Here is a 13,286-nt window from a genome sequence, read left to right as displayed (position 1 = left end):
AAGCTGAAAGAATGTGACGATAGTGTGGAGGAAAGATACCCAAACAGGTCTGTCTTCTGACCTGACTCACTTTACATCAGCTTAGCAAAAGCTGCCAGACAGCAGCTGCTCAATGTGGCAGTAAGTCACTGGGTGACTCCCCAAAACTGCAGCCAAAGGAAACAGTTTGTCCTTGAGACTCCCTTTTCAAAAGGCGTCCAGCTGAGACACCAACCAGAGGACGACAACAAAGAGACGGTGCTCTGTAGAGCCCATCACCAGGGCTAACTTCAGAAAGTTAACACCAATGTCCTCCAAATAAAAAAACAAACACTTAAATTAGGGCACCTTCAACACTTAAAGAGCCGCTCGGGTCGATTTCACACTGACCACAACCGAAAAGGAGCCACTTCACTCTTTAGAAACCCAGGACGGATGTGTATTTATGTTACTGTTGTGATAAATAGAGATGGATTGTTAGTTTTTTGCATAAACAAAAAGAAAAAAAAGTCTTTTTTTAAAATAGGAAATAGATAGAGGTTCCTATGACTCCCTTTCAAAATAAAATACACTGTCACATAGGATCGTCTCAATGCAGCAAATGTAATTTACAGTGAAGACGGAGATAGCATTAATTATTAAAAAAAAAACAGTTTATTTTAGTGTTTGTGGTGCACAACCAGAAATTTGTAAATCTAACAGAATAAAATTGAATCAGAGACAATTAAGTGACCTCTATCGTGTTATTTATTTAACCCCTGAGCACACCTACAATCCTTGAATTTATTTAAAAAAAAGAAAACCTGCCTTATAATTTGGTCTGCTTTAATTCTGGTTGTGCTCACTGACCTTCGATTGATTTTCTGTTGCGAACGCTGCACAAAAATCTGAAAAAATATCTGAGTTTGACATGTGATATGTACTTTTGTCCTTCAACTGTTTGTGAATGAGTTGAATACAATTTGACTTGGTTTACTTTACTTTTATTTAGTTTACTTCTTTTTAAAATTGCAATTGTTTATTTTTCTGTAACCAGAGAGCCACAATGGAGGAATAAAAGAGCCTCATGTGGCTCCAGAGCTTCAGGTTGCAGACCTCTGACTTAAATCAACATATGTTTACATGAAGTAAATTCAGCTGTTCCCTGTTCTGTACAAATCCATGCAAGCGTTTCTGACTCATAATTCAAAATAAAAGTAAATACTGTCAATGCTTTTTCATCTGCACATTGTAACTGCATTACTTGTCTCTTAAAGTAAATGAAAAAGCAATTCTGTGAACTGATTTTTCATTTTCTTGTTCAACACCGCTCATTCTGTGACAATTAAAATAATAAAGAAAATGGCATTTGACATTTCATTTTCAAAAAGTTCTCTGGTAAATTTGTACCAAAATTTAATTAGAAATATCAATTTTGAAAACTAAAATGCATAAACAGAGATGTTTTTTTCATTTTCACAATGTAACTGCATTACTTGTCTCTTAAATAAAATGAAAAAGCCATTCTCCGAATTACTTTTTCATTTTCTTGTTCACTGCTCATTCTGTGACATTTAAAATTATAAAGAAAATGGAATTTGATATTTCATTTTCAAAAAGTTCTCTGGTAAATTTATACTAAAATTCAATTAGAAATATCGAATTTAAAAATGAATATGGATTAAAAGAAATGCTTTTTCATTTTCACAATGTAACTGCATTACTTGCCTTTTAAATAAAATGAAAAGCATTTCTCCGAACAGCTTTTCCATTTTCTTCATCAATCCCGCTCATTCTGTGACATAATTAAAGTAACAAAGCCAATAAATACTGCTTTTCCATTTTCACATCTCACTGCGCCGAAAGTCTCTCAGATCAGTTTGAGTTAGCAGTTCCAAGGATCACCACGATGACGTCAGTGCTCTCTATTCCTCTGCTGTGGTTTGTGCTATTAGCAAACGACAAACATTTTTATGACTTTTCTTGATATACAACTCCCTGACATCACTGAAGCATCTTTGTAATAATTACAGTTTTGTTTGATAAAAGAAGTAATGATGGAATCCACCAGAACAGTCATTTCTTAAAGGTTACAGACGAGCAGATATGTGGGTAATCAGTCTGTGAAATGAAATGTCACCAACACGGCTTGTTTGTCGTTACAACACAGGATAAAGGAATAGGAACTTCAACAAATGAAGATGAAATGCAAAAAACAAAGAAGTTCTAACTTTAAATGAAAAGATTATTGGTTTATAAGCTACAACAACGTCTGCTCCAGGTGTGAAATGGTTCTAAAGTGATAAAGTAATTCAACAATTGAAACTGAGGGCTTGCACTGCAAAAACAGGCTCCTTAGAAATACTTTACTTTTTTAAGCAAAAAAATATACTTGCCAATGAAGTATAACAAAAGTCTTAAGAATTATTATTTTAACAAAAAAAATTAAGTCACTAAGACATCCATCCATCCATCCATTTTCTTGACCGCTTTGTCCCCTTCGGGGTCGCGGGGGTGCCGGAGCCTATCCCGGCTACTGAAGGGCGAAGGCGGGGTACACCCCGGACAGGTCGCCAGTCTGTCGCAGGGCCTCAGTCACACACCTATTCATTTTCACATGCACACCCAGGGACAATTTAGAGTCACCAATTAACCTATGATGCATGTTTTTGGACGGTGGGAGGAAGCCGGAGTCCCCGGTGAAAACCCACACATGCACGGGGAGAACATGCAAACTCCTCACTAAGACATGTCTTCTCAAACAAAGATAATTTTGTTGGGCTGGGTTGATAAAATCGATTAATCGTTTTGAATCGATCTAAACTTAATAGATTAATGACCGATCCATAAAAATAGAGATTGATCTAACGTATAAAGCTAAAGTCCACTAGCTTGTTGCTAACGTTTAATGGAATTTCTCATAGGGCCGCTAATGCTAACGCTCGGTCAACCGAAACATACATTGCTGACTAAATGAGCATCTTTATAAACTCACAGGCAGGATTTTTACAAACTCTTCTATGGAAACATTTTTTAAAGTAACCATTTGTGGTATAAAACAGTTTTTGCTAATTCTTCCTAAAAAAAGGTGTAATAATATAGCGCGATCGCCACCTAGTGGCCAAACTGAAATGTCCTCCAGGAGAAGCAGAACAATGTTTACAATGTTAATGATCTGAACATTTTTGTATTATATTTTTTGATTATATTAACAATTTCATTATTTCACTACTACATTTTACAGTATGTGAACTATATCAGATTAATATAAATATATTCAAAACATATCGTAGATTATTAATGTATTTCTAAACAAATGTGTCTAAATGGAAAAACTAAAAATTTGAATCGAAAAAAACCAGGATCAAATCAATTTTGGAAATTATTATCAATACCCAGTACTATTATTTTGCTATTGATACGATTTCTTTTTTTTTTGCAAGACAGAATAAAACAATTTTCTTTTAAAAAAAAGAATATTTTTACTTTCTTAAGATTTAATTTTTGTGTGTGCATTAATGAAACTTTAATACACTAGAATAAACAAACCGCTGATGTGTATTTGACCATCGACGCCACACATTTGCAGCTCTGCAGCAGTGAAACCTCACACCGACTGAAGTGTTGGGTCTGCAGCAGTGTGTGTGTGTATGTGTGTGTCAGTGATTTCACTGTGAAGCCGGCGTGGCCACTCCAAGCTGTAATTGAGGGATTAAAGACGTTGCAGGAACAGTGATGTGTGACTGCATCCGTGTTATGTTTTTTTTTTTTTTTCTCCCACTAGCGGATCTGTCAAGCAGCTGTGTGTATGTGACAGTACTCTCACACTCCCACACACAGCAATTAGTGCGTTTTAGCCGGCCTGCTCTTACTCTCACCGGCAGTGCTGAAGACTACACATTTAAAGACTCGCAAGTTGCATTATCTGCAAACAAAATTTAAAAAAAAGAAAAAGACTTTAGCAACACTCCTAGCTGAGGATAGTTTTTCTTTTTCTGGGGCTCCTTGTGTCATCAGAATTTTCTAGAGTTACAGCCACTGAAAGCCAGAAACTTACAAGACACAGTTAGGGACTCATTTCTCCTGCCTTTATTTACATTTTAATGGAACGCTTTCCTTCGGGGTTTTGGGACACAAGCCTTGCAGTAATAGTTTTGCTCTCTGCCTTCCCTTTACAGGATGATGCCCAGCAGCTGTTTGCCCTGTCTGCAGCTGCTGAGGAGCAGGGTATTCTTCCTGACGACTTGGCCAACGTCATCAGGAGATTGTGGGCTGACGGCGGCATACAGAGCTGCTTTGCTCGGTCGCGAGAATACCAGCTCAACGACTCGGCGGCCTAGTGAGTATGAATTATTAACAAAACTTTCATCATTTAGTTTTAAACTTGTGTTTGGAGCAGCTTGCAAGTCAACAAAATCACATTTGAAGAAAGAAAATAAAGTGTACATTGTTAAGATTAAAGCCATACAGATCCCAGTACTATTTACCAATCACCTTTAAACTTGAAATTAAAAAAAGACAAACACTCATTGGCCACGTTATCAGGTATACCAACTCCTCGGTAACACACATTTCCAATCCAGTACTTTTATTTTGCTATGGCAACAACTCATTAAAGTGACTTTAAACAAGTTTTTGGTGCCAGACGGGCTGCTCTGAATATTTCAAAAGCTGCTGATCAACTGGGATTTTTACCCAGAACATAACATTTCTAGGGTTTACAGAGAATGGTCAGAGAAAGAGAAAATATGCGGTGGATGGAAATGTCTTGTTGATGTCAGAGGAGGATGACCAGACTGGTTCCAGCTGATAGAAAGAGTAACTCATATAATCACTGGTTATAACCGAGGTCTGAACGAACAACACGTCCAGCCTTGAGTCAGATGGACTACAGCAGCAGAAGAACACACCGGGTATCACTCCTGTCGGCTAAGAACAGGAAACTGAGGCTACAATTCACACAGACTCACCAAAACTGGACTATAGAAGATGGAAAACTGTGATGAGTCTCCATTTCTGCTGCAACATTCAGATGATAGAGTCAGAATTTAACATCAACGACATGAAAGGATAGATCCATCCTGTCTTGTATCAATAGCTCAGGCTGGTGGTGGTAGTATAATGATTTTTTTGGTACACTTTAGACCCCTTAGTACCAATTGATCATGGTTACAACACCACAGTCTACCTGAGTAGTGTTGCTGACTAGTGTTCCTACAAACGACTATTTTAATAGTCGACTAATAACCTATTATTTTTTCCGATTAGTCGACTAATTGGGTCTTGGACAAAGTAGATGTAAAAAAACATCTTAACCATCATTGGTTTTAAACTAACTAAAAACTAGATATATAGCATTACCTGTGATAATGCTAATGTGAATGCTGTAAGCTGAATTTGGCAGCTGAAGATGCTAGTGCTGGTAGCTGAAGATGGTGGAATTGATAGCTAAAAATGCTAAAGCTGATAGGCAGCTAAAATATTAGTTAAATGCCAAATTAGCCTAAAAAACTGAAAAAAAGCCTAAATTAGCCAAAACATCTAGCATGTAGCTGAAATATTAGCTAAACTCCAAACTAGCCTAAAAAAACAAAAAAATCATAAATTAGCCAAAATAGCTATCATGTAGCTGAAATATTAGCTAAACTCCAAATTTGCCTAAAAAAACAAAAAAAAAATCCTGAATTAGCCAAAACAGCTAGCATGCAGCCGAAATATTAGCTAATCTCCAAATTAGCCTAAAAAAACCTAAATAAAAGCCTGAATAGTCCAAAAAGCTAGCAGAATGCCATTATAACTTTCAACTTTACTACACTCCAATTCCATATAATATGAACTAACGACTAATCAGCTATTAAATTATTCTAATAGTCGATTAGTCGTCGATTAGTCGAAAAATCGTGGCAGCACTAGAGCTGACCATGTTCACCCCTGTATGATCACAGTGTACCATCTTCTGATGCTACTTCCAGCAGGATAAGGCTCCATGTCTTAAAGCTGGAATCATCTCAGACCGGTTTCTTGAACATGGAGACTCTAATGACCTCCACAGTCACCAGATCTCAATAGATCACCTTTGGGATGTACTGGAACGGGAGATCGGCATCATGGATGTTCAGCCGACAAATCTCCAACAACCGTGTGATGCTATCGTGTCGATATGGACCAAATTCTCTGAGGAACAGTACTTTGTTGAAACTATGCCACCGAGGATTAAGACACTTCTGAAGGTAAAGGGGGTCCAACTCCGTCAAAGTGGCCAGATAGTATTTATCTCTGAGTCACACTGGTTGAATTTTTGACTAAAGATGTCCTGGATCCATTTTAGGTCAGTGAATCGTATCGTTCCAAATGAATCATATCAGTAACCACAAATATGACATGAATTGAATCGTTAAAATGACTCAGTAGAGTTTAAATTTCACTGCATAAAAACGGACCAGCAGAACATTTTAACATTGACTGTAAGGCATACATATGTGAAGCTACCAGCTGGCTTTGGAAGAGGATGGTTGGGTAAGTGGAGCAGGCTGTGTCTGTCAAAGATGCTTTCACCCCCCACCCCCCACTGACCAACCAGTCTGTCAAGAATCAGAGTAAACACGAAAAGAGGACACAGAGCGAGCACAAACATGTCTTTAATGGGTTCACTTTACAAATGGAAATGCAAAAATGAATGAAACAGAATCAAACACATCCAATCTGTGAACTCGGGTTTTTAGAGTGAAAAAATCTCCAAGAAAAATAGTAGTGGAATAACAGAGAAAAGGAGGGTTATCAAAGAAATGTATTTACTGTTGTTTGTCTGCAAAGTGTTTAAGCTGTTGTTCAAACAGTGTCATGTTCCCTTGAGATCACATCCAGTCAGTCGTGACTCTCCGTGCCAGTTTGTTTAAGTTAATGTCTCCCGTCCGCAGTCCCACCTCCCGTCTGCCGTCACAGGCCCATTACTCACACCCACCCAGCGCCAGAGACGTCAGCGATGCAACAAACACAGCGTGCAGCGTCCTGACACAACAGCCAGAACGCACACACGGAGCAGCTCCACCTCCCCGCTGGAACATCTGATGCCGATTATTAAAATTCAGCAAACTCATCCCTCAAAATTGCATTTATGAATAAGTTAAGTCGGTCTCCCGGTGAATGTTTCAGAGAGCAAAGAGGCAGCATGGAACGAGCTCTATGTGTGTGCTATTAATAAGCGAAATGTCACCTCGGAGTGTGAATGAGTCAGGGCTGCGAGCGCCGAGCAAAAAAAAAAAAGAGAAAAAATCTTCCTCTTTACATGTTAAAAGTCAGCAACGAGACGGCGAGAACAGAGCTGCAGCAGCAGCATTCAAATCAATGCACAACCAGCATCAGCAGATTGACTCCACTCTGCAAAATGGGGCGCATCATCCAGTGGAATAACACGAGTCTCACAGTCAGCTGATAAAACCAAACCCAGACCAGGCAGGTAATGGACACACACGAAAAACCACAGGAGGATCTGTTTTATTCCTGTTTTGAAACTCAAATCTACTAGCAGGATGTTTTTGGAGAACACAGGATATTTTATCGGCGCAGGGAAATTGCCTCTCTGCAAGGCTCTCCCCCGTGTGCCGGAGTAATTCAAGGCCGTTGTTGGGTTGCGTCTGCCTGTTTGTCTTCTTGTTCTGGCCGGTTCCAAACTATGCTGAAGTGTTGATCTGTTTTATTCCTCTCTTAGTTACCTGAACGACCTGGAGAGGATAGCGAAAGCAGATTACATCCCCACCCAGCAGGACGTGCTACGAACTCGAGTGAAGACCACGGGAATCGTCGAGACTCATTTCACCTTCAAGGAACTGCACTTCAAGTGAGATCGCTCATATCATCAGCTCTTTACTGTTGAGTTTGAGATGGGGGGGGGGGTGCTCTCAGTGTGCAACTGCTGTGAAAGCAAATATCAGAATATAAGAGAGTTAAGTGTTGACCCTTCAGTGTCTGCCTTTCGAGGCTGACTCCACTATCAGTACACATTTTAAAAATCAAAAAAAGGGGCGGGCTGAGTGGGGGAGGTGTGGTTTAAAACTGTGATTGACAGTGAGGTTAGCCTGAGGTAACGTAGTCACTCTGCGTCTTCAAAATGGGGAGTGGCACCGAGCAGTATCTCCACAGAACATTCTGTGGAAGTTAAGGATTTTTCTCCTCCATCTTCTGACGACCAATCACAGAATTCAACACCTCGTTTCAACCTGTAGAGGGCAGCACACAGGTAGTTTTAGACCAGGGGGGTCGAACTCAATCGCACAGGGGGACAAAATCCAAAACGCACACTTGAGGTCACCTTAGGCCAGTGAAAGATAGTCACTGGTACTCACCAGATAGTAAATGAAACTCACCAGATAGTAACTGGTACTCACCAGATAGTAACTGGTACTCACCAGATAGTAAATGGTACTCACCAGAGTGTAACTGGTACTCACCAGAGTGTAACTGGTACTCACCAGAGTGTAACTGGTACTCACCAGAGTGTAACTGGTACTCAGCAGATAGTAAATGGTACTCACCAGATAGTCACTGGTACTCACCAGAGTGTAACTGGTACTCACCAGATAGTAAATGGTACTCACCAGATAGTCACTGGTACTCACCAGATAGTCACTGGTACTCACCAGAGAGTAACTGTTTTTCAGCAGAGTAACTGGTACTCACCAGAGTGTAACTGTTATTCAGCAGAGTAACTGGTACTCACCAGATAGTCACTGGTACTCACCAGAGTGTAACTGGTCCTCACCAAATAGTAACTGGTACTCACCAGATAGTCACTGGTACTCACCAGAGTGTAACTGGTACTCACCAGATAGTAAATGGTACTCACCAGATAGTAAATGGTACTCAGCAGATAGTAACTGGTACTCACCAGATAGTAACTGGTCCACACCAGATAGTAACTGGTACTCATCAGAGAGTAACTGGTGCTCACCAGATAGTAACCAGAAATAAAAAAAAGCATATGGTGCTCACCAGATAGTCACTGGTACTCATCAGATAGTAACTGGTACTCACCAGATAGTCACTGGTACTCCCCAGAGAGTAACTGGTACTCACCAGAGTGTAACTGTTATTCAGCAGAGTAACTGGTGCTCACCAGATAGTAAGTGGGACTTTCAAGATAGTAACTGGTGCGCACTAAAAGTAACTGGTACTCACTAGAGAGTAACTGTTATTCAGCAGAGTAACTGGTGCTCACCAGATAGTAAGTGGGACTTTCAAGATAGTAACTGGAGCACACTAGTAGTAACTATCCTTTTTTTCATATTTTATGACTAACTTCTGCATCTGTAAAATTACCTGCATGAAGCCCAATGAGGCAAATTCTCTTTGTGATTTTGGGCTATTTAAATAAAGTTGAATTAAATTAAATAACTGGTGCTCACTAGATAGTGTCTGGTCAGAGGGCCGTTGGCGTGTACTGGCACCCACTCCTCAGTCAGACTGCCCCGGGGCAGCTGTGGCTACATCGGTAGCTCACCATCACCAAGTATGAATGAGGAGTGAATGAATAATGGATACACAGTGTTAGCGCTTTCAGCATCTGGAAAAGTGCAGAGAAATCCAATCCATTATTACAAACGTGTTTAAACAGTTTCAACAGAATACTTCAAATTCTGCCAGTATTACACGCCATGTGACCTTCATGGTTAAAACGCCGCCGCTCCACCCCTCAAACAACAAACTGCAGCAGCAATTAAAAGCCTCCTCCTCACGTATGCACACTGTAAACACACACCAACCTGCCCACAGTGCCCTCGCTCAATAGAACCAGAGCGCTGTTGAGTGAAAACATTTGAGTCGTTCCTGCGCGCCACACTATCGATAGTCTTACATAAAATATGCTCTGACCCAGCCCCGCCTCTCATGTGTGGGTTAGTAATGGAGGTATAGATTGGCGCACAAAGCCAGATACATCAAGTGCATAAATACGTTGTATGAAAACGCTGACAGTAGAAAAAAGAGGGGTGGGGATGTTTATGTAAAGTCGAGGTAACAACTATTTTTGTGAGATTTGATCTTATATTTTAGTCTGGCGGCGACTGATGTGACCGTTTTCCTTTTTGACATTCTGATATTTCCCCTGAGCCTCAGCCTCTGTGTTCCGCTTGAATAAAACATGGAGACAATCAATAGAGAGTTCTCTTATAATTCTGCTGTTTTCTACAATTACCTCAGAACGGAAATGGTTCGTAAAAAGATTGACAGGAGCTCGGTTTGGATTAATCAAGGTGTGTATTTTAGAAGACGTCTGACTAGGGCTGGGCCATATAGAATTTTTAATATCTCAATATAGTTTTTTTTTCCATATCGGTGATAACCAAATATATCACAATATAAACCAAATAACTATATTTGTCAATTTTTCTGTGGTTCAAAACAGAAATGTTAATCATGCTCACATGAAGGAAAGAGACCGGGGAGCGGTTCATCACAACATCTGAAACAGGTTGCAGTTTTTATTCTGCTAACACACAGTTGATTCACTTGTTATATTTAAAAAAAAAAGTCTTTATAAATGTCTTACGAATTCATTTTGTTGTATTTATCCACATGTTAAAACTCCGATCAGTGAAAATATTGTCTGACCGTAAACTGGCTACTAGCATGATGCTAGTTAGCATTAGCATCATGCTAATACCACATCGCGGTCACCAAATCAACACTTTTTATTAAACTTTTGGTTGCTGCTGTAAGTCTTCCGGTTCTGATTGGTTCCTGTTAAAAATCACCAGATGTTCCGCGGCTTCATCAGCCGAAACTCAACGTTAAACGGAGAAGATTAGCAGAAGTGTGGTACGGTGTCTCGCGTGCGTTTGTTTACCATGCGCACAGACGAAGAAAGTGTAAAGGTAAAAAAAAATGACCAAAGTTACCAAATTTGAATTGATTTAAGCTTAACGGATCGATTCATAAAAAATATAAATCGATTTAGCACATAAAGCTAAAGTCCGCTACCTTGATGCTAATGTTTAATAGAATTTCCCATAGGACGGCTAATGCTAACGCTCCTAAACATACATTGCTGACTAAATTAAAATCTTTATTTATTCACAGGCAGGAATTTTCTAAACTTTTTTAAGGAAATATTTTTTAATGTAGCCATTTGTGGTCTAAAGCATAGTTTTTTCTTCTTCTTCTGGAATAAGATGTAACGCTATAGCGCGATCGCCACCTAGTGGCCAAACTGAAACATCCTCCAGGAGAAGCAGAACAATGTTTACAATGTTAATGATCTGAACATTTTTGTTAGAACTTCTCCTTTAGAAAATACATGTAACACTATGATATTAAAAATACATTTTACAGTATGTAAACTGTATCAGATGAATATAAATATATTCAAAGCATATAGTAGATTATTAATGTATTTCTAAATAAATTATTATTAATGTGTAAACTCAAAATTGAATTGAAGATTCGAAAGAATGGAAAATCAATACCCAGCCCTTGTGGCGACTAACTCTCCAACTTTTACTCGCCAACTGATGAGTGTCAATTTCTGACCCTTCAAAATAAAAGTCTACTCATTCCTCTATCTAAGTTCTACCGCGATATCTATCGTTATCGTTTTATGGCCCAGCCCTTCGTCTGACCCTCATGTGTGTCCAGGCTCAGATCGTGTACCTGCCTCTTGTTTTTTTAGCCGTCCTGCTCTGCGAGGATTGCGACGACCTCTTCTTTTGTTCACAGCTCTCAGCTTTCTCATTATCCCCCAGTTTCCCTCTGAATAAAGAGGCTTTGAACCTGCCCGAAACACACATTAACCCCTCTGCTCCTGCAGCAAACAGTGTCCCTCATGAAACGGTTGTGCATACGTTCTTCATCCCCTCTGCCTGACACTGTTCCAGACCCTGGGGTGGATCATTCATTTAGTCTCCTCTTTAATTTCCCTTGTAGGATGTTTGATGTGGGAGGCCAGCGCTCGGAGAGGAAGAAATGGATCCACTGTTTTGAAGGAGTAACAGCCATTATCTTCTGTGTTGCTCTCAGTGCTTATGATCTGGTGCTGGCTGAGGATGAGGAGATGGTAAGGGAAAGCCGTCCTTTGATCTGTGCTCGTCTGCATGGAAGATTGGCTCATGTTTGTCTTATTTTCACTGCAGATCAGTAGATTCTCAGGGTGCTGAAAGACATTAATGTTGCTCTTTATTGTATCAACCTTCAAGCTGTAAGATGAGCTCATTGAACTCCTGTTGAAGTGTAATCATCCAGTTACTTTTTTTTCTTCAAGTGACATGAATCATTACCTTAATGTGCTGAACATCTTGTAAGAGCTCTGAAGGAGGCGGCTCCTTCACACATTTTCTCGACGCAACGTTGCCCCCTGGTGGCAGCTCTGACGCGTTGCGGTTCTGCGACTCCTTTCAGAACCGAATGCACGAGAGCATGAAGCTCTTTGACTCCATCTGCAACAACAAATGGTTCACGGAAACATCCATCATCCTCTTCCTCAACAAGAAAGACCTCTTCGAGGAGAAGATCACCCGCAGCCCTCTCTCAATCTGCTTCCCCGAATACTCAGGTACGAGGGATCACCGGAACTTTCAAAGACGTCGCCAGACGAACGGCTGTCCTTTGTTTCTGCCTTCCAGGAGCCAACAAATTTGACGAGGCTGCCAGTTATATTCAGACCAAGTTTGAGGATCTGAACAAGAAAAAGGACACCAAGGAGATCTACACCCACTTCACCTGTGCCACCGACACCAAGAACGTGCAGTTCGTCTTCGACGCCGTCACCGACGTCATTATTAAGAACAACCTAAAAGACTGCGGTCTTTTCTAAAGGTAGGACATTGGAGTTGATGAGGTGAAGATGAATCCCTAAAATGTACAGAAATGTAGTTTTCAGTATTAAACCGAACGATAAATAAATGTTTTCATAGTGGGATTAATTTAGCTGTAACATCTGCACCTTTTTTAATGGTTTAATGTTAGTTAATATTTTCACAGATCAAGGTGGAAGTAACCTACAATTCTCTTTACTTTTGAGGATAAAGTTTATCTTCTTCTGTAAGATATCTACAGACGATTTAAGGTTTATTTGTATATGAACCATTTAAATGTGGAATAGATTTTCCCTTAACTAATAATTCCTGAACTGGAAGCTAAAAAACTGGCTGCTAACTTTAATCTCATCTGGCTTTGAAAGTGGGACTGATAGACACACACACCACTCACTAAAACTGGTATTCTCTATAGATAATAATTAACATGAATCTTGTTTTTGTTTTTTTTTTTTGGACGCAGCCTTTCACCACCAGACCTGAGCTGTTTTAAATCACAATCAATCAGTTTATTCTTACTCCACG

At 39.8% G+C, this 13,286-nt stretch overlaps 1 protein-coding gene across 2 annotated transcripts in view; it reads left to right on the top strand.

Annotated features, from left to right (window-relative positions):
- Window positions 1-13,286, top strand: part of gnai2b (guanine nucleotide binding protein (G protein), alpha inhibiting activity polypeptide 2b) — a 51,769-nt gene that overhangs the window by 35,416 nt on the left and 3,067 nt on the right. For both annotated transcript variants that reach the window (XM_024270248.1, XM_024270249.1), the window contains exons 4-8: window positions 4,137-4,297; window positions 7,667-7,795; window positions 11,875-12,004; window positions 12,346-12,499; window positions 12,570-12,762. In XM_024270248.1, coding sequence (XP_024126016.1) covers window positions 4,137-4,297; window positions 7,667-7,795; window positions 11,875-12,004; window positions 12,346-12,499; window positions 12,570-12,760 — 765 coding nt within the window. In that variant the 3' untranslated portion in view covers window positions 12,761-12,762. The remainder of the gene's footprint in view (window positions 1-4,136; window positions 4,298-7,666; window positions 7,796-11,874; window positions 12,005-12,345; window positions 12,500-12,569; window positions 12,763-13,286) is intronic.

Source organism: Oryzias melastigma, linkage group LG5 (genome assembly GCF_002922805.2).
Source record: "Oryzias melastigma strain HK-1 linkage group LG5, ASM292280v2, whole genome shotgun sequence".
NCBI classification, from domain to species: domain Eukaryota; kingdom Metazoa; phylum Chordata; class Actinopteri; order Beloniformes; family Adrianichthyidae; genus Oryzias; species Oryzias melastigma.
The sequence above is the reverse complement of the archived record's forward strand: the minus strand, read 5'-3'. Positions and strand labels throughout refer to the sequence as shown.